The following is a 21,916-nucleotide window of genomic DNA, read 5'->3' on the forward strand; positions in this document are numbered from 1 at the left end:
CCTTATTTGTATAAAATTATATATTAATTAAAATTCACCTTAATGGACATAACTTGTAATTAATTATATAGGTATAATAATTTTACCCCACAGGGATTTTATTATATTTGTATAATTAATTAGGATAATATGTTAAATTAAATTCTCTTAATTTACCCCACAGGGAGTTATGATGATTTAATTTAATAGTGTTATCACAAATTTAATAAAGATAGATAATAAACTTCATTTTCCTAAACTAATTGTTTAATTAAATCTATCATAAAGTTCATATAATTTTATTAAATTTAAAATTTAGCCCACAGGCAATTTTGGATTTAATAAAATTTTAATCTTCAGTTTATACTTTGGTGTCAAGTGAACCACATAATTTTAAATAATTAGGGAGTAGCCACAGCATCCTTAATTATATAAAATTATATACATTAAGTGGATTAAGATCACATAATGGACATGAATTATGTGAACATAATAATCTTACCCTACAGGGATTTTATTATATTTACATAATTAATATATTAAATTGAATTCTCTTAATTTATCCCACAGGGAATTATGTAGATTTAATTTAATAATTTTATAATAAAGTATAAAATTTTGAAACATTTATAAATAATTAAGTGTTTCATACATTTCATTGAGATAGAAATATTAAACTTTAAGTTTTTCATAAATTGTGTAAATCTATCATAATCTACATCTAAATCTAATCTTATTAAATTAAAAATTTAGCCCACAGGCAATTTTTGTTTAATAAGATTTCATATTTAAGCATGTTTATTCATTGGTAAAAACATGATTCATTTAAACCTCAAAACTATATATGTAATTTTATTACATCACTATTTATAAATTTCTTCCATACCAGTAGAAATTTCCAAAAAATTTATTCTGATAACTTAATCTAAAATGTACAGTTTTTACTGTATAATTAAGAAAAATAAATCACACTTTATTATCACCAATAAATTTTAATTTATTGTGTATGAATTCATTCTAATATAGTTAATGTGATTATTAACACATAGTGGATTATTTTAGATTGTTATTCCACATTCATAATTTCTTGCAAGGTTTACAAATAAACCTAAGAAAGTCAGTAACTGTGAGCAAATCTTATCCACAGACAAAATAAGTTCTCACATTTAGAAGTTTAAGGAACAAGCAATATAGTAGTGGCTTTGTTTTAAAATTGGCAAAGACCTTTATGTTCCAAGATTCTATTGAAACTTGATTTAGACACATTTAGAGGTCTTTACTTCAAAATGATGTCACTCATAAAGATATGCAAGTTCAATCTGACATTAAAAATTGTGTTGTTAATAAGAATTCTTCTATATTATAGCACCAAAATTATGGAACATATATCCATAAATAGAATAAATGTTAGTAAATGGTGGGGATATTCATTACACTGATTTTACTAACTTTATTTAGAACTTGTGTGAAATTCATTAAGTATATGTCTTCCAACAAGTTAAAATCGGTGCATATTAGAATTCTATCATATTAGAAATCATACAAGTCAATTAATTTTGAAGACATGGACTCAAATTTTGCATCTCGTTTTTAACGATTACTCACATAAATTATTTTTCTACAAAAGTATAGATTTATATGTTTCAAAGACATTTAAATCTTAAATAGAGAAATAGTGCATTTTGCATATTAAGATAGTGAGATCAAATATAAAATGGAGAATACTACATTAAAATTCGTGAGTATGGATAAACTCTCAGTCCATTTGTAAAGTTTCTATAAAAGTATGGATTCATTGCCCAATACATATGCCTGGTACACCTAAATCATAGTGTGTGACAGATTTAAGAAACTAAGCATTTTTTGGACATGGGGTGGAGCCTACATAGCAAACTCCAAACTTTCCTAAATCTTTGTCTATTGATACTCTTCAATGGGGGTGTACATATCGAATCGTGTTCTAACCAAAGTTGTTTCTCAAATATATTTTGAGTTGTGACAAGGTTGAAAACCGACTGGATGACATGTACACATTTTATAAATACCCATATATAGTTAGAGTACAATTGTTGAAGAAAAGATCTGGGCCCTAAACCATAAATGAGCATATTTCATTTGAAAAGCTATAAGGTTCAAGGGTTACATATTTTATTATCCATCTCACAACACTAGAATTGTGGAATTAAGAATTGACTTGATCAGTGGGAGTGATCAATCTAGGAACCTAGTTTCCGAGAAAGATCATTCATATTTTCTCAAACTTCCACATCAAGTGTTAGATTAATTATGATTCACAACAACCCTTAAGATTACTGGTTATTGAGAATTCATAACTAATCATTAATAATATACAAGTCATTGGTAAAATTCTAATAAGTTATGTTATTTAGTAATTGCTTACGATTTCTAAAATAACATGCTATTGAACCATTTGCTCTTTTAAGAGTTTGTTGGTCCATCCTTAAGATGACTTATTAGAACAGTAAGATCAATGTATTCTAGTGATCACATTTTGTACAATAAGAGTTCAACTATAATATTAATTTGAGACACAAATTAAATTATAGAATGATAAAGAATTGAAGTTGTAGTACAATATGCCATGAATGAAGAAATGAATATCTTAAATAGCAATAAAGTTCATCTTTAGTAAAGTTGTCTAATGGGGTGGAGAACATTAATTAAGCATAGATTTTTTTCACCAATAATATTCATTAGGCAACATTGAGAAACATAAAGATATAAAAGAATATTCATTGCTAAGAAGTTCATTTTGAACTAAGAATCAATAACAAATGAGATTTACATTCTCACTTGTTTTTATAAAAGATTCTATTATAGACCTTGGCATTTGTTGCTTGTTTCAATTCATTAATCAATTCCAAACAGTGAACTAGAGAAGAAGGTATACAGCTGCCATAAAGATTTTTCTCTAATAGTGGTGAACATATGCAAGCTTAAGATGTCTACCTATAGATTAAAACAAACATCTCACAAATTGGTATTATATCATCTTTTCCTTTAGGTTTGAAAAGAGAATTATGGAAATAATTATATACCAGAAGGTTAGTGGGAGTAATATTTGTTTTATACGTAGACAATATGTTACTTGCAAATGATGATAAAAGTTTTCTATATAAGTTGAAATAATTCATATCTCAAATTATTATTTTGAGATAAGGAATATAAATAATATATATTTTTAATTAATTAGAGAGTAGCCACAGCATCTCTGATTAAATAAAATTATGTATTATTCATCTGATATAACTTTTATCTTTAAGTGTGATAAATTCAACTCGAACCAGCATTTGAAAAATGATCTGGAGTGAGAATAAATTAAGAACATTCATTTGCTTCTATTTTAGAAGCCTAATGTATGCCTAAGAGTCTGAATAAGACTTTGCATTACATTTGTTTCAGGATCGTTAAGTAGTATCAGAATAACTAAAGTTAAGACCACTTTATTTTTCATACAAAGTGATGAGGTATCTTTAAAATACTAAAAATTATATTCATACATATTTTAAGATGAATTGACCATCTGGAAATATAGTTAACCAATTAGATTCTAACATACTTCACTGGTTGTATTTATTCACGTAAATCAATATTTTATTACGTCCTTAAGATTACCAGTAAGTTATATTGTAGAGAATCTTGATTGTTATTTCCACTATAGAAGTCAGATTCATTTATTGTTTTGAGGATACATCTCGTATGATGTGTTATAGAGTTTCATAGTAGGCCTAGAGTTTAGAATTACAGTTTCATTAGGCCATTAAGAAAATTTTGCGATAAATTCAGCTACAATATTTATGGCTAATAACTCTAAGAGTACTGGTCGAAGCTAGCATATCGACATTAAGTATTTAGCAATAATAATAAAAAAAAAGGCGTGATAAGTGGTCATTAATCACGCAAACTGAATTGGGTGATCGCATAGATCCTTGACTAAAGGCATGTCGCAACACAAATTCAAGGATAATAAAGTAAATATGGGATTCAGTTAACCCATATGCAGTTTTTTTTATTTGTACAACCAAAAATTATTTAATGAAACTCTAATTTTGATATTTTCTCATATTTATGTGCACCTTAATTTCATCTGAGAAAATTATCGTAAGAGGACCTGAATAAACATAAGGGTTAGGGTTTATTCACTTAAGTACATTGCCACATAAAGTACATTGTTATATAATAAATATATCGTAATACATGGAAGATAATACTCGACTTATAATGAGGACATGTCGCTATGATTCGTATGTTTATTATATAATGAGGAACGTTTGGGTTTGAATGTTTTAGTTTAAATGCTGACCAAGTGGGAGAATATTAGAATATTTCTAATTAAGGAAATAAAATAATATTATTGATTCTGATAAATGAATATTTTATATTCATTGAATCTGGACAGAATCAATTACGTAATATTCTATATATGGTCAGATTTCTATATTCATTACCTGATTTGATTTCCTGAATTAATTGTCATAATATTCTGACAATTAATGTGGCATAGATACTGATGGAGTATCTCACCTATAAATATAGGGTCTCGGTCCCCGAGCTCCTCACTCATTCTGTTCATAACAGCAAATTCCATCTAAAGAGAGTTGAGAGAGCGAGGAAGCCCGATTACCCATGGTAGTCAATTTCCTTTGCAGATCAAAGTTTATGTGGGTTTGAAGCTCAAGAATCAATGGCTGGAGGTATTTCGATCCTTAAGTTATATAGTGTATATATTTGTTTAATTCCGCATTTTATATACACATACATATATTTCAGTTTATACATATAAATTGTCTAACATAAGAAGTATCTAAAGAGTGGTGAGACACTAAAACTCCACCTATATGGGCTAGAGGTGGTGCCGCCTCTTATGAGAATTGGGAGTCTTCTCTAGAGAGTCCATGAATTGGAATTTTGCACATGGCCATTAACGGTGCAAGAGCGAGACATGCGGTCTCAAGTGAGCATTAGCGAGGGTGTGTGTGTTATCACCGGTTTGTATTAAAGGAATAATGGTTCAATGCTACGGCAACCAAAATTTCATCAAACTTTGTGGTAACTACACTAAGGTAAAATTCAAGTCGAAAGACATTTTACCTAATGCACCTAAGCAAGACTTCTTAAAAGTGTGTATTTAGTCAATCAAAGTGGGGGAATGTTATATTTTGATATAATATTTTTGATTGATTAAATAAATGTTACAAATGTTACAAGTTTATTACTAAAGAGATAATATTTAATCTAGTGGGGGATTGTTATATTATTTATAATAATATAATATATAGATTAAATATGTGTAATAAACTAATAATATGTAACATATGACTATATTAGTTGTCATCTTTTTGTAACATTTGGGGAGTTGTTACTATGAGTAACCTCCACCATTATCACCAACATTAAGAGTGTAAAAGATGTTACACACCTTTATTTGAAATTCTTAATGCTATAGGAGTTATGGTGTGTGTAAGAGTTACATTTGAGTCCATAACATCTATAGGGGTTATGAGTTTGAATTTCAAATGGTGATATCCTAAACACTATATAAAGGAGGTCTATGGTGCTCATTTGGGAGTAAGAGATGAAATTTTCTATCAAGAAAGCACTTTGCTAGAAAACCCTAAAAGGCTTGATAATTCCCAAAGCTATTTCCTAGAGAGTTCCCTTAGTGCTTAGAGATAGGGGAAATAAGCTTTTGGACAAAGGTGTAATACCTTGTTCAAGTCATGGTGATCCCCACTAATCTACACTCAAGGTTGTGAGTGAGTGTTTATATATATATTATTCTCTTGTTATATATATATACATATATTATATTACATGTGTTGTAATCTTCTCTTCTACCTTTCATATATATATAATATATAGTGTATATATATGTATTGTAACATATATTTAATCAATCTCTTATTTTAGTCCTTGTATTATTTTACAATAGAGTTGTAATAAATCTTGATTTTCTTCCATTGTTATAAAATCTCTAACAGACTTCAGCCATAATAATGTCTCTGATATATGAAGGATATTGATCAAGTCACCAGACTGTATTAAATGTTGTTGAAAGAGCAAATTTAACTAAAGTATGGCAAAAACATTCACATTAATTCTGGGTTAAAAATTATAACTTACAAATTAAAATAATTACAAGAAGCTTTAATATCAAATATCACTAAACTCAAAGATGGTGCGACATAACAATGATAATAGTATTGTGCCTGACACTATCGGAGAAACAACAAAAAAAAAATCTAGTGAGATTTTTTCCGTTTGTACTCTAAAAAAATGGTAAAGGAAATAAATTTGTATAAAGGCAAAAGGCAAGTTGTATTTATAACCTTCAGCCCATGATCATTCCAGGTATTATTAGTTTGTGCTAATTCAAATTCCAATTAGCACATTATGATCCAACGTCAGTCGGAAGAGGACATGAAGAAACACATTTATAAGAACCGAGGAGAGAAAATAATGCAGGCATGCGAGTCATTCATCGAGAAACATGTGGTGTACCGCGCGAACATGCGTGCTTTATATAACCTTGACACCATGGTGTAACCCCTCGAGGAGAATTGAAAGGTCATCCAATAACAAATCCCAACTTACAATATTACAAACTGAAATTTGGGGAGTAAATATTGTCCGTAATTTTTACCAAGATATGTGACTATTTGAGAGGTAGCCACATCTTCAATCGAACTTCAAAACACTAAATATAGTGTAGTTTCACATATATTTACTTCCAGGGCCGTCTCAAATATTTTTGAGACCTAACAAAAAAAATTATAATTTGTAAATAATATTTTCAAATATTATCATATTAGAAAAATATATTTTACATAATTAAGCACCCAAAAATTTAAATAATTTTATTAAAATTGTTGTTATTTCCAATGCAACTTCAAGCTAATATCAAATATTATGGGGAAAAAAAATTAAAAGACATTAAATAAGGAAAAGAAATTAAGGAAAAACCTTTTTTTTTTTATTTGGAATAACAAATTAGTGGAAGATTGAGTTAAAAAATTCCTAAAAAATCATATTAGGCCTTTTTAATTTGTGGGCCCTGTGCATTAGCACTCCTTGCAAGGGTTAATGGTCGGCCCTGTTTTCTTCAATAGGACACTAAAATTATACTTATTATTAATTTTGATCACACTATTTTTTTTTATTTTTAATAATTAAATAATATTTTTAAGGAAAAACTAAATAATTATGTATATATTATTATATTAATAAAATAATAGAATAATAAATAATATAAAATTTAGTGTAATTTTTAGTGTTGTAATTGAAAAAAAAAATTAATGTTTTTTTTATTTAAATGTTTATATATTACAATTATATTTTACTTAAGACTCGAATCAAGACCTCCAAGACAGACACTCACATATGCCACTTGAGGGTTAAAAAAAATTTAATGTTAGTATTGATTTAACACCACTTTAAATTTTACCATTAAAGATGGCATAGGAATGCTAATAATGATTTGATGTAAAAAACATTATAGGATTGAAATGAAATGACACTTCTATTTGTTCATTTTTCTTGAAAAGAACGACACGTCACGTCCTCTAAATAATCCAAATCAACTAACGATCCCTAATTTTCCCCACCAAGTAACATATTTTATTTATTAATTAAAATAATTTATTAAAAAATAATAATAATAATAATAATTATTAAAAAAAAGACTCTGACTTACCAATTAGCATTGTTCCATATGGTGCCACGTGTTCCATCATCACCCGCCAGTTCTTGGGTTTCCCACTACAAAATAAAATAAACATACAACAAAATCACGTCTGTGACTACTGAATTCACTCCATTCAATTTCTCTCTCTCTCTCTCTCTCTCTCTCTCTCTCTCTCTCTAAAACAGTGGTTGTTACTTCCCACAGTTCCGGCGTCCGCCATGGACGCAGCTTCTCACCTCGTTTGCTACGGTATCGAGCCTCTGCGTCGAACCTTCCCGACCCGTAGATCCTCTTCGTACGGAAGAATTCGGATCCCCAAACGGACTACCAGTCGAGTTCTTGCGGTCGCTACCGAACCTAAACCACCTCCGACAGGATCGTCGAAACCTCCTCCGCCGGCAAAATCTGTTAATGGAGTTTCCTCGGTGAGTTAATATTTGTGATTGTTGTTATTTATTGTGTGAGATTTTGCTTTCATTTTGCTTGATTGGTTAGTGAAGTTGAACTGAGATGAGTTTAATTTGTGCTTTATGTAGTTTTATTTAGTATTTGTACTTTACTGGTTTTGAAATTTGCAGAGGATTGGAGATATGTCGAAGGAAATTAAAAGAGTGAGGGCACAGATGGAAGAAAACGAAGAATTGGCGATACTGATGAGAGGTCTTCGTGGAACAAATTTAAGAGATTCTCAGTTTGCTGAGGATAATGTTGAGCTTCGCCTTGTTGAGGTATAATTACTTTTACTCATTATTCAGTTGAATTTGAGTTCTTTCTCCCATTGAAACACCTCATTATGTTGAGAATACTGGAATAGAATTCATGATTGAAATTAAAGCTTTTATGTGAAGAGGGTGAGACTAATTAGTGAATATCCAATCCAAGTTGCAATTCAGTTATTATGCTTCTGTGTTATAATTATTCAGTTTTCAAATGTATAGCACTAGTAAGCTAAATGTGCAACTTTCTATAAAGGTATTATTTATATTGGTTGGTGGTTTTTGTGTTATTTCTGCTTATGTAGGTAGACGAAAGCAGTGAATTTCTGCCTTTGGTATATGATCCTGCTAGCATCTCTGCTTATTGGGGAAAACGTCCACGTGCTGTTGCTACACGCATTGTCCAATTAATGTCTGTTGCAGGGGGGTTTCTTTCACGTATTGCATTAGATGTCATAAACAAAAAGGTCAAAGAGGTAATATGTGTGCCCATTCTTTTGTTTCTGAGCTGGAGATATTGTCTGAGACAAGTGATAAAATTAAGTCATTTCATTGCCATCAAGTATACATAACATCAACGTTCAGTTCACTCATGATGCATGCCCATTTTTTTAACACTCAAATCAATTTGAACTTTGACTTTTTTTTTACGGAAATTCTGGTTTACATCACTGTGGACTTAACATAAGAACTCATGGTCAAGCAATAGGAACATAATAATTACATTTGTCACCTCCTTCAGCATCATAACAGACTTCATGAATGATTGCGAAAATTCATTACTTTGTCCGACATAATTTAGGTTCCACCCTTCTATTATGGTTATGAAAGATGAACTTTTTATTATCTATGCTTTATAATCTTCTTACTCTTCGATGCACCAGAATGAAGTTGCTAGAGCCATTGAGCTAAGGGAGATTGTAACCTCTTTGGGTCCAGCTTATATCAAACTTGGGCAAGCATTGAGCATTAGGCCTGATATACTTTCACCAAGTGCGATGACTGAGCTTCAAAAACTCTGTGATAAGGTAGAGTTATTTGGATTATTTCCTTTCTGTATTCAACTAACCAATTGAAATTCAAAACTTCTATTTATTGCTCTTGCATAATCTCCCAAGCAAATGATCAGATTCTATTGAGGGGTTTTTGATTCATACCAAAAAAAAAAAAAAGCTGATGAAAGTACTTCATGTTTATGATTTTCTCATTTGATTTCTGTAGCTGATTTTTCTGTTTGATGATATTTGAAGGTGCCTTCATTCCCAGATGATGTCGCTATGGCTCTTATCGAAGAGGAGCTTGGTCGTCCATGGCAGGAGATATATTCTGAACTCTCACCTTCCCCCATTGCTGCTGGTAGATTTCTGAGTATAAATAGATGTTGCAATTGTTATCAACAAAGCATAGAACTCTTTAAGCTCATAGTGTGTGTTCTATGGCAGCATCCCTTGGACAAGTGTACAAGGGCCGGTTGAAAGAAAATGGTGATTTGGTGGCTGTTAAAGTGCAAAGGCCCTTCGTTCTTGAGACTGTAACAGTTGATCTGTTCGTCATAAGAAATTTGGGACTGGTTCTTCGCAAGTTTCCCCAGGTAGTTTTCTCAAGTAATAGAGTATTGCTCCTTTCCTTCAAATACTTGTTTTCAAAGGGGTGAACCCAGTGTTAATAAAAGATTTCTTCCTCCCAATCTCCATTCTTCCTGTTAATTCATTTCAGATCTCTGTAGATGTTGTCGGACTGGTTGATGAATGGGCAGCCCGTTTTTTTGAGGAGCTAGATTATGTTAATGAGGGTGAAAATGGAACACGTTTTGCTGAAATGATGAAAAAGGACCTTCCACAGGTGACTTTGATAACCTTTCCTTTTTTGTATCTGAATTCTTGTTTATTATGAAGCTGCAAGTATTGTTTAATACTATGATTAGCAAACAACTATTCTGTTACTTGGGATTTCTGAGATTTTAATTTATGATCGCTTCATGAAATTACTTTCTTATATTGCTTATTTCATGTTTTTCCATTCCAGGTTGTTGTCCCCCAAACCTACGAGAAGTATACTTCAAGAAAGGTTCTTACTACCGGATGGGTTGAAGGAGAAAAGCTTTCACAAAGTACAGAAAGTGATGTTGGAGAACTTGTTAATGTTGGAGTAATCTGCTATCTGAAGCAGGTAAGTTACTGGCAATAGCTTAGGAATCTTACACCTTCTGGAGACATTGACTTAATATCTTTATCATAGAAAATGGGATCCTCTGTTTGCTAACATTTTCCCAATTCAAAGCATTATCTCACGGTAGATGCTTACATCTTGCTGCCTTGCTAATTTGACAAATGTTTTGCGGGGAGCCAAAGAATTAAGTGTTTTAGTGATTCTATACATAAATTGTTGCTCTATGTTTGAAGAATTGAATGCAACAGCTCGAACATGAAACTTTATTCTTATCTGTTCAAGGTTGGGAAACGCTGGGAAACATTACTTGTTTAAAAGAAATTTCATTAGCCCATGTATTATGTGCTTTCAAACTAGGGTAGCTTTGCTGACATGCAATGGTGCTAAAATTCCTGTTTAAATTATTCTTATTTATATTCATAACTCATAATAAATTCTCAGTAGCAATGGTATTCTATTATATTCTAATTTTGGAAAAATAATTAACCACTGCATTACATATTTAAAAGTAAACTTGTGTCATTTTAATTGCAGCTGCTTGACACTGGTTTTTTTCATGCTGATCCTCATCCTGGAAATTTAATTCGGACTCCAGATGGGAAGCTAGCTATTCTTGATTTTGGTAACAATTTACATCATTATTTTTTAAAAATAAAATTGTAGCATATTTACATCATTATTAGTATTCAGTGAGATTTGCTAGAATTACTTATTTTGAACCCAGTTCTGTATTCTTAAATGGTAATAAGTGATTTTTTTTCCTCGGAACATCTATAAATGTGGATATTCCTCATTTATCTAAGCACGACTGACAACTTCAAACAGGTAAAGGATATGAAAGACAAGACATTAGGCATCCACTTGGTCAAATGAAATGTCATTCATTTAAATCTAAGGAATAATGATCGAAAATAAAATTTTGACAAAAAAATACAATAAAGAAAAGATCCATTATGATTATAGATGTTTGAAAATTAACAAAATACATTGCACCCTTTGCTACAGGACATTCATAACCCATGGCCTTTCTGCTTTAAAATGCAGCTATGTTTTGATGTCTTTAGTTTTCTTAATAATTATTTTCAGATTTGATATACAATTATTTCTTTCATTGACGAGTCTTTCTCAACTGCAAAAAGATTGTTTTATCTCAATTGCAGATGAGATGTGTCTTTGATCACTCTTGTTGAGTGCTTGATGTATTGTTGTTTTGATTATTGAAGAATGTTCTTTTGAGTGGATTAATAGATTAATGCTTTATTCTATAAAGACGACTTGTTTATGATACGTTTGATTTGCCTATAATAGGACTTGTCACAAAATTAACGGACGATCAAAAGTATGGAATGATCGAAGCAATTGCTCATCTTATACATCGTGATTATGGAGCCATAGTCAGAGACTTCGTTAAACTTGGTTTCATTCCAGAAGGTGTTAATTTGGAACCCATTTTGCCTGTCCTGGCCAAGGTTTTTGATCAGGCACTTGAAGGTGGAGGTGCTAAAAATATCAATTTCCAGGAGCTGGCAGCAGACTTGGCTCAGATAACATTTGACTATCCGTTTCGGATACCCCCTTATTTTGCCCTCATAATCAGGGCAATTGGGGTGCTGGAAGGCATAGCTTTAGTTGGAAATCCTGAATTTGCGATTGTAGATGAGGCCTATCCATACATTGCACAGGTAATTGATCTTACAAATATGCTTAGGCAATCTTTTTACTTTGCCACATTGAAATTAGACAATGATGGGCATGTTTTTGTGCAAAATGCAAATATTATTTTGATGGGTAATTTGTCTGATGACATACTTAGATCAGGGCATGTTTTTGTGCAAATACTATTTTGCTGAATAACTGAAAATTATTATGTACTGTTTTCTAACTCCTTCCTTTCACTATCAGAGGCTCCTAACCGATGAATCTCCACGTCTAAGGAATGCTTTACGCTATACAATATACGGGAAATCTGGAGTTTTCGATGCAGAAAGATTCATTGATGTTATGCAAGCCTTTGAGAATTTCATAACGGCTGCTAAAAGTGGAGGTGGAGAGGATCTGAATGGTGATATGGCCGAACTCGGCCTGATGCAACGTACAACAGAAAATACATTCCCATTAATGCTACCAAATCTATCTCAACAGGAGCCTGTCCAAACAAGGGCAGCTTTGGGATTCCTTCTTTCTGATAAAGGAAACTTCTTCCGAGAATTTCTTCTGGACGAGGTACTTCTCATAGTGACGATTTTTTTATGAATCTGTAGAACTCCATTTCACTTTTTCTGCATGCACAGATTTTTTCACTTGGTTTTCATCCAGCACTGAATTAATGCATACTTTCTCCAAGTTTGAGCTTTACTTCAATACACAAATAGATTGTGAATTTTCTCTGAAGTTTGACCATTACCTTTGATATTGAAATAGATCGTAAAGGGCATCGATGCAGTCACAAGGGAACAGTTGGTGCGTACAATGGCACTCCTTGGACTTGGAAATACTACCCCTATCTTCAGTATGGCCCCTACTTTCGGACCATTCAAACCGGCAGGGCTTCTACCAACAGTAACCGAAGAAGACAAAGTTATATTAAACAATGTCCAAAAAGTTGTTGAGTTTTTAACTGCTGGAACTTCAATACCAAAACCATCAAATGAGGTAAATTAATCAAAACTTATATATCACTTTCAGACATCATTTAACTTATGAAGTTCCATCTCAATACTAATTATCCTGTTTGTGTTGGGGTGGGGATGTCAACAGAGTTTGAATATTCCTCGGGTTTTTCAAGAGCTTCTCCCGGTGTTGCCAGGCATCTCCACCACAATACTTCCGGAAGTTATCAACCGATTAACTTCTAGAGTATTAGCTCGCGTCATTCGAGACACATTTTTGTAGAAAACATTCTTAATCTTAACTTTGGTTGCTACATGAAGGCCTCAATTGTTTATATATATAATTGTAAAACAGTATCCCATATATATGTAAGTGCCATATCCAAATCCAACCAACACTACCAAGGAACTGAAGAAAACCTCATCATTGTATATAACAAGTTCCAATTCAAATCACTATATACTTAATCTGTATATAGTAAAAGGTAATTTTATATTATTTTATTTTCCATTTAAACAAACAGCTTAGCTTTATTACTTTCCTTCTCTTCTTTCATTCTTTTGATTAATGATATACTATACTAACAAGAGTGATTTGGTCTTGTCTACTGAGGTAGCAAATTGAAGGAGGAGGAGTTGTTGTTGGACCCACATAAAAAACTTTTTGTCTCTCTTAGGTGGAGAACAAGCAGAGAGAAGGGACATAAATATTTGTGTTGTGTCTTTTAAATTTTCTTTTTTCACCATTTACTTCCTTCCAGACAGCTGGAATCATTTCATGTCTAAATATCTAACCAATCAACACACCATTGTTCAACTTTCCTTGTCATAATAATCAAATAGCAGAGTTCAGTCAGGAGTAGAGCCCGCGTGCCCTAACAATACGGACCAAAAAAAAAAGTGAATTTTCATTTCACCACAAGAAAAAGGGGTCCTTTTCTTTCTCAAATCAGCTCAATATCTGATAAAATAAAAAGCCTAAAGTTAACACTATGGTTAAAATGGTGGAATGAATGAGGAGTGGAAGGAAAGAGATGGAGGATAGGTGAAATTATTTGTTTGGCAAAAAGTAATGGAAAGGTGGAGGGAAAGTCCTAACTCAAGTTTTAATCCTTCTTAAAATGAATGGATTTAGAAAAGAAAAAAAAAAAAAGACATATATATATACAATATTATATTTGCCCTTAAAAAAATAATGAATAATTATATTAGGAATGATAGTGTTGTAATTTTAGTAATTAATTTATGTTTTATTATTTTAATTTCACTTCTAGTGCTAAATAATATAGAGTAGAGCTACTTTTATCTCCACCTTTCATATTCTCTATCATTTCCTTCCATTCTACTTTCCATCATTCTTACCAAACATAGCCTAAGATAGGATAATTACATTATGTTTGGTGGAGTGGAGAGAAGGAAGGAGGAAGAGGAATAGAGGAATGGATGAATTTTCTTGTTTGGCAAGAGGGAGAGATAGAGGGAGATCTTCTAAATACACAACTTTTAGTCAATGAAGGAATTTAAGACAATTAACAAAAAAAAAATCATATTAAATGTTTTTTTTACCTTCAAAAAAATAATATATAATTATATTAAAAATGATAAAACAATCATTTTAATATTTATTTTACTTTTTATCCTTTTAACTTTACTCTTAACACTAAACAACACTCAAGGGAGAACAATTATCATTCTCATCCCTCCTTCCTACCAAACATAACCTATTCTATATCCATTTGTCGAAATAACCATACATAATAATTTTACACTAATATTAAAATAGATTCGATAAGCTATCTATATCCACCGACACATATTTAACAATCAAAAATTAGCCAAAAACCGGTTTGTTCTTACATAGAGTGAATTTATGGCTAGTTTCACTTTTGATTTGTATGTGTGTATTATTTTCTGCCACCACTATTTCACATACCATTTAAGAAATCTCCATCAAAGGTATGTAGATTAAATTAACTAACATTGTGGAAAAGTCTTGAGAATATGTGATGAAAAAAATTCTTAACATATACTACCATCACCACATGTTTTTGTCCCATATTATTTTAAGGGATAAATATTTGTTGGATTGTGGATCAACCATTTTAATTTGATGGTGAAATAATTTGTTCAGCCAATCAAAGTAAGAAAAAATAAAAATAAGATGGCTAGCTAAAGAGTATATGTACATGTATTCTTCTACATGTCTATCTATGTAAAATATTTTTCTTTGATTGTAAAGCTATATTTTACTAGATTGTAGTAACTAGTAACTTAATATGTTTGGTGAGAGGGAAGGAAATTAGTATGGGGGACAGTTTAAGAAAGGTAGAGAGTATGATGGAAGTGGAATTTGAGGATAACATGTCTCCTTCATATTATTTGGTATTGGAAGTAGAGTTAGAATGATGTAAAGTTAATTATTTATTAAAATTACTATATTATTATTTTAAAATATATATTATTTATTTGTTATGAAAGGTATTTAGGACATTTAATATACTTATTTTGTCATTTTTTCTTCTTTTTATTTTTGAAAAGCCTGAATTTTGTACATTTGAAGAAAAAATGTACCATTCTATATCTATTTTCTCCATTTTCTTTCCTCCCTACCAAACACATAATTTATTTTCCAACCCACTCAAAAATTCTTCCTACATGTACTGTAAGAATCAATAATCAATAATAAATTGATCTCTCTCTTAACAAGAGATAATAAGGCAAAATTAGAAGTAAAATTTTAAACTTACGACTTTCTCTATTTTTAAGAATATTTTTATAATAACACCGAATAATATTATTTAATAATATTTGATGAAATTAATATTTATATGAATTGCCAAAATATTTTAAGTATAAATTCTGAATAAATTAAAATTTATCTTAATTTTAAGTGAAGCGACCATCTTACTTAGATTTCAGGTGACTTTCCCCTTACAATCAAGTAAGTAGATAATTTACTTAATTTGAATCATGCAAGACTGTCCAACCCGTATTGTGGTACAATATTCTTTGTCAAATTTGATGATAGATAGTTTGAGTTGCCTAAATGATGACCCCCTTGCTCATGGTTTTAATAAAAGTAAGCATTTAGAGTAATTATTGGCAATATTCCATTCATAAAAAGTACTTGATTTTTCTCAAACCACACCAACATTCTGACCAAGCCAAAGGCATAAAGATAAAGTACACATAATTTGATGCTGCATTTCATAATGTGTCTTAAACTTAAAAAACATTTCATATTTTGGAACAATCCAATCCACCCCAAAGCATAAAAATATTCTCAATTTGCCAACTCCTCAATTTCCCACTTGTAACAAACTCATGCCATAAAAAGCAAATTAGTACACCAAATTATATTATTATTATTATAAATAATAATAAAAAAAAAAATACTAGATGCCCCCATTTGAAAGGCTCCCTCATTATAAGCAAAACAATGAGTATTTCCTCTATAAACAGTCAAAAGATAAAGAGCACTCCTTTTTTTGGTTTCACCCATTTAACTACATTAATTAATAATATTAATAAAATTAACAATGAGTGCTAAACAAACTAAAAAATTAAAAATATATCTTTATATAAATAAATAAAAAAAAAAAGCAAAAGTGAAGCCACCTTTAGTGGAAGGAGATAAGGCATGAAATATGATTGTACCTCTTACCTATTCTCAACCTTTCCCAACCCAACCCAAAAAAATAAATAAAAAACAAACCTTTAACACAAATCATAACAATCATTTACATATAAACTAAAACTTTTGTTTCTCCAAAGATTTCATTTTTATTTTCCCTTTCTTATTTTTGATCCATTTCCCATCTCATATCTCAAACCCTTTGCCATGGTGATTTTAGTACAAGAGTTTGATTTTTGTTGTAGCCAAGAGCAAAACATATCATAAAGCTTTCATTTTTATTTGTCTTTTTTTTTTTTTTTTGTATATTATTGTAAATTTGTCCGTACAATTGTTACTCCTGGCGGCCACGGCTCAAAACAAGTGCACCTCTTTAGTGTGTTCTTGCTATGTACCCTCAAAAGGGTTTAACAACAATACTAATAATACCAATAATAATAATAATAATAATGTCAATATCAAAAATACCAAGAAGCTATCTCAGGCTGAAAAGAAAGATGGGTTTTTGGAAGAACAAGGTTTTGATGATATTGGTAAAAATGGAAGAAGAAGAAGAAGAAGAAGAAGAAAAAGAAGTGGGTCTAATGTGTCTCATCAGAAGATTATTAGTCAACAACAACAACAACAACAAGAAGGACCCTTTAATCTCAAGAGTAATTTGAAGAAAACAGTGGTGAATAAGAATAATCAATCATCAAAGTTAGAAGAAGAAGAAGAAGAAGCAAAGATAGAAAAGAGGAAAGTTACTTGGCCTGATGCTCATGGAGATGATATTGCTCATGTTCAGGAATTTGAGCCAAGGTAATTAAATACTTTTTTTTTTTATTTTTTTTGTGTATAACTCAAAAAAAAAGTTTTTTTTTTTTTTGTTTTGAATAAAAAAGGATGACGTGGTTCAGATTCTTTCTCTATCCTTTTGATCATTTTAACATTCTCAGAGATCACGTGTCAGCTATAGAAATCTTATACTTCCCGTCTCCCTTAATTAGGTCAGGGAATTGCTAAAAAATATTATTGATGTCTTATACTTTCTTTGGTGTTATATTGGTACTGATGTAATCAAGTAGCGTGTCTCATATAACCTAAAAAATAACTTTTAGAGAATATCACTAACCAATCGTAAGGTGTCACCTATAAAAGGTGTTGGACACTAGTGGTGTCTAATAGCAATGCTCATTAGGCCATCGGTAATCACCTCAAAGTTCCCATCATACAGATAACACCACCTACACTAAGCTAGCTTTCAAAGGGCCAATTTTTTTTTAAACTCTTCAAGAGGGATTGTGGGTTTTGAACCCTTGACAAAGTAGGCAAAGGAAGGATGATAGTAAAGGCAATTCCTACCACTACACCATACAACAAGTTGGTTAACCCAAAAAAAAATGTTATAATGGGAAATTGTTTAGGAAAAATATACATAACTATTATTTTTTATAAAATTTTTATACTACGTCTAAAGAATTTTTTTTATATATTTTTACCGTGTTCATAAAAATAACATAAATAACAAGAAAACTACATGAAAATAATATTCAAACAACATTAAAAAATAATATACAAATAACAAAAAATTAACAACAAAATAATAAGAGTACAACATAAAATTATCTTAAAAAATCGTATTTTGTGTAAATAAAATTTTAAAAATTGTAAAAATATTTAAAATTTTGTATAACCTTATTTTCCTAATTTTTTGTTATTGTTTTTGCATATTTTTGATATAATCTCAAATTTTAGGTGTGAGTATCATTTTTGACTTTACTATAGAATATTTTTTATTTTCGGTATAAGGAGAAATTATAAATATTATAGTTATAATAGGTATTTTCTATGTTTTTAGAAAATATGATTCAAATATAGTTTGTTACACTAGTACTGTTTTTATTTTATGCTTGTGGAATTAATTGATTATTTTGATCTTTATATTTTATGTCATAAATTATTTAGAATTTCTCAAAAAATATATTGGATGCACCATCCTATAAAACAAAATAAAATATAATTTTTACTATTGTATTTTCTGAGCATTGAATGAAAGTGATATTGCAATTTTTTTTATGTGATTATATTTTAGTTTTTTTTGGCAAATAATTTAGGAATTAGATGGCTGATTATTTGGTTTATTAATTTATCTAATTTTAATCTTGGTGGTGTCTCCAACAAAAAAGATGCTCTAATTGAATTGTATGTTATTATTTTAGTTAATTGCTATTAATAAAGAGGCGTGATTTATTAAAAAAAAATGTCAAAAATTGAATATGCTCCTATAGTAGAGGCGAAGTAAGAGATATTGTCCAAATTTCTTGATTTAGTTAATGGTAAGTTATTGAGAAATGTTAAGGAGTATCTTAAGGTGTCATATCGCTATTAGTGCAATTTAATATAAGGTCTTATATATTTTGATGCAATTCAATATCAGTATGGTGTTGGTCACTATAAGATGCGTAAAAATAATACTCCTAATTTATTGTAGTTTCAAATATGACATTGTGGGGGTTAAAGTAGTTAATTACCAAATTTATTGGGGATGACCATGTGATTTTACAGCAAGTAAATTACTTGTTTGATGTTTTTTCACCTGGTGGGACATGAGTAAAAAAAAATGATAACATGTCTTTCTTTCTTGAGATGTTTAGTATAATAGTTTAAATGTTGCTTTAGAATTCTACTTCTAACCATGTCTTAACACAACTTCTTATGACAATTTGTGAATTGATAGTGTATCAGAAGATGGTGAACTTGAAGGAGTAAGGAACTCTTGTGTTTGTGTCATTCAATAATGAGGATTTTGCCTAAAGGTGAGATTTTTCTTTCTTTCTTTTATCCTTCTTTTCAAGTGTTACTCTCATAAGTGTCTAATCTTAATGTTGAAATTGCCTATATAAATCTTAGAAGTGTGAATAGTATATCAAAAGGACTATTAATTATGATCATTGAATGTTTTGGTGGTTGAGGGTTAGACCTCAATTGGGACACAAAAATTTTACATGTTCTCATTTCAAATCAAATTCTTCAATATTTTTCTATATCATTAGTTTTTGAGTTGTTAGGAGGAGACAAGCCAATTTTTTTCATGTTGCCAACAAATATGATATTTTCATTTTGTGTAGTTAAGAGGGGACAAACCATATTTTTCACCCATCAACTCCATAAAACATGATCATTATTAATGTTTATTATAGCTTTCACATGCATTAGTGTCCCATCTTGAACAATGTTAGACCAATCAAACACATTTACCTTTAAAAGTATATACAAGTATTGAAAAAGACAATATTTTTCTTCTTAGAAGAGTGAAAAAATGCAATTTAACCAACACTACTTTTGAATTTTGTTCTCTTTCTCTGTTAAAAACTTGATGCATTGATTAAGATTTAATGTAGCTTATACTCGGTTTAATGTATTTAGGCTTTCATTGATTAATAATTATTTGATCAATTTAATTATTGATTTGACACAATGAATCTTCTATGACTTAATAAAAATTATTTTTTTAATTAGAATAATTTGCAGCATAAATATATAAATTTAACTCTTGGTTACATATAAATACATAAGTTTAATTTTTGAATGTAATAATACTGAAGTTATATTTTTGAAACTTTCCGTAGGTACCTAATTGTTAAGTATCAAGTCAATAGTCATGTAACAGTTCTTAATTTGTTCAGATCATTAAATTTTTATTTTTTATTTAAAAATTAATTTAAATATACAAATAACAAAATAATACACAGATAATGACTTGACACTTACCGATAAATTTTAAAAAATACAAGCCTAAAAAAGACAGATTTCCCTATTTATTATAGTGACCAAATGATATTAAACAAGATCACAATGTGGAAAGATGAAAACAAATTAAATATAACAATTCAAAACCATTTTTTTAATTATGATTTTCTTTCATTTCCTTTTGTTAATAATAACATTACATCATAGTTAAATCTTATATTTCTTTGGTATTGTTGCAGATGGGGATCTCCTTTCTTCCTTCCAATGCATCTCTTCTGGAATAAATTTGAGAGAACTAAACTTTATGTCTTTTGCTTGGTTGACTTCATATAGGTTTTAGCTAGTGCACCCTTTTTGTGTCTTATTTCAATGACATGCCTAATTTGTTATGGAAAATAAAGGTAAGGAAATGGCCCTCCTCCACAATTAGTTTCTTTATCTCTCTCAAAATAAGGGTAAATACTATTTTAGATCTTGTGTTTTGTAAAAGTTATAAATTAGACCATTTATTTTGTTAAATGACAAAATAGATCATGTATTTTCTAAAATGGTACAAATAGGACTCTAAATTGGTTTTTTATCAAAATAAAATTTAATAATAATCCGATTTAAGGGTGTTATGACAAAATTGTTTACATTTTCTGTATCTGTTCGTGTTACAAATTATTTTCAAGTTGGTTATATTAAAAAAAAATTGTCGAAAATTAAGTTTAGGGTCCTATTTTTATGATTTTAGAAAATACAGAGTTCATTTTATCATTTAACAAAACAGAGGATCTAATTAGTAACTTTTACAAAATACAAAGTCTAAAATAGTATTTGTGATTGGTTAACGGTTAGTGGGTATAATACTTTAGTGCATTGGGTGGAAATAGTGTATATATGACACTGATTTTTAATAGTAGAATCCGGAAGAAAACTACTATGTTATTTATTTTATTTTATTTTTGAGTCAAAAACTACTATGTTATTAGGTGTAATATTTTAGTGCATAATTTGAATACACATATACTTATATATATAGAGGAGGTTTAAATAGTTATATTAAATATGTAACTATGGTGGTTACATTTATTTTGGTTGTTGCATCATTGTAAAACGGTTGTGATTAATTTAAAAATTAAATAAAAATGATTAATAAATTACCTGTAACTAAGGGTGGCAAAACAGATTTCGACACAAATTGATAAATGTCACAAATTAAATGTCAACATAATAATAATAAAAAAAAATGATTTATAGAATTAAATGTCACAAATTATATAATTGAAGTAGCCAATATCCTTATAATGTATATGTATATATATAAAAATAGTTTGAGAAGCTCAAGATGTTTTGTTCATTTCATATTGAAGGAGGAGCATTATTATGT

The 21,916-nt window shown here is 29.9% G+C and overlaps 2 protein-coding genes across 3 annotated transcripts; both read left to right on the forward strand.

Moving 5' to 3' along the window:
* The first annotated feature begins 7,748 nt into the window (after positions 1 to 7,748).
* On the forward strand, positions 7,749 to 20,970 carry LOC115722553 (uncharacterized). Of its 2 annotated transcripts, XR_009684426.1 has the most exons (16): positions 7,782 to 8,109; positions 8,263 to 8,412; positions 8,706 to 8,876; positions 9,285 to 9,428; positions 9,651 to 9,756; positions 9,843 to 9,991; positions 10,117 to 10,242; positions 10,426 to 10,569; positions 11,104 to 11,191; positions 11,878 to 12,251; positions 12,472 to 12,792; positions 12,991 to 13,221; positions 13,327 to 13,663; positions 13,796 to 17,613; positions 19,532 to 19,610; positions 20,784 to 20,970. XR_009684426.1 is itself a non-coding variant. In XM_061103873.1 (13 exons), exons 1-13 carry the CDS (start codon positions 7,903 to 7,905, stop codon positions 13,459 to 13,461), a joined length of 2,346 nt encoding a protein of 781 aa, XP_060959856.1. In that variant the 5' UTR covers positions 7,749 to 7,902; the 3' UTR covers positions 13,462 to 13,699. The 2 variants fall into 2 exon arrangements, 1 of the variants encoding a protein (XP_060959856.1); XM_061103873.1 differs by lacking the exons at positions 13,796 to 17,613; positions 19,532 to 19,610; positions 20,784 to 20,970 and having other exon boundaries at positions 7,749 to 8,109; positions 13,327 to 13,699.
* On the forward strand, positions 16,819 to 17,617 carry LOC133031012 (uncharacterized). The gene is made up of 2 exons (XM_061104198.1): positions 16,819 to 16,831; positions 17,217 to 17,617. Exons 1-2 carry the CDS (start codon positions 16,819 to 16,821, stop codon positions 17,615 to 17,617), a joined length of 414 nt encoding a protein of 137 aa, XP_060960181.1.
* Positions 20,971 to 21,916: the final 946 nt, after the last annotated feature.

This window comes from Cannabis sativa, chromosome 9 (genome assembly GCF_029168945.1).
Source record: "Cannabis sativa cultivar Pink pepper isolate KNU-18-1 chromosome 9, ASM2916894v1, whole genome shotgun sequence".
Lineage (NCBI taxonomy): Eukaryota > Viridiplantae > Streptophyta > Magnoliopsida > Rosales > Cannabaceae > Cannabis > Cannabis sativa.

Excerpts from the sequence above, each read along its gene's own strand:
- LOC115722553 (XM_061103873.1), top strand. The coding sequence starts at position 7,903 with ATGGACGCAGCTTCTCACCTCGTTTGCTACGGTATCGAGCCTCTGCGT. Across the intron at positions 9,992-10,116 it reads TTCTTCGCAAGTTTCCCCAG|ATCTCTGTAGATGTTGTCGG; the intron begins GTAGTTTTCTCA and ends AATTCATTTCAG. Across the intron at positions 12,793-12,990 it reads GAGAATTTCTTCTGGACGAG|ATCGTAAAGGGCATCGATGC; the intron begins GTACTTCTCATA and ends ATATTGAAATAG.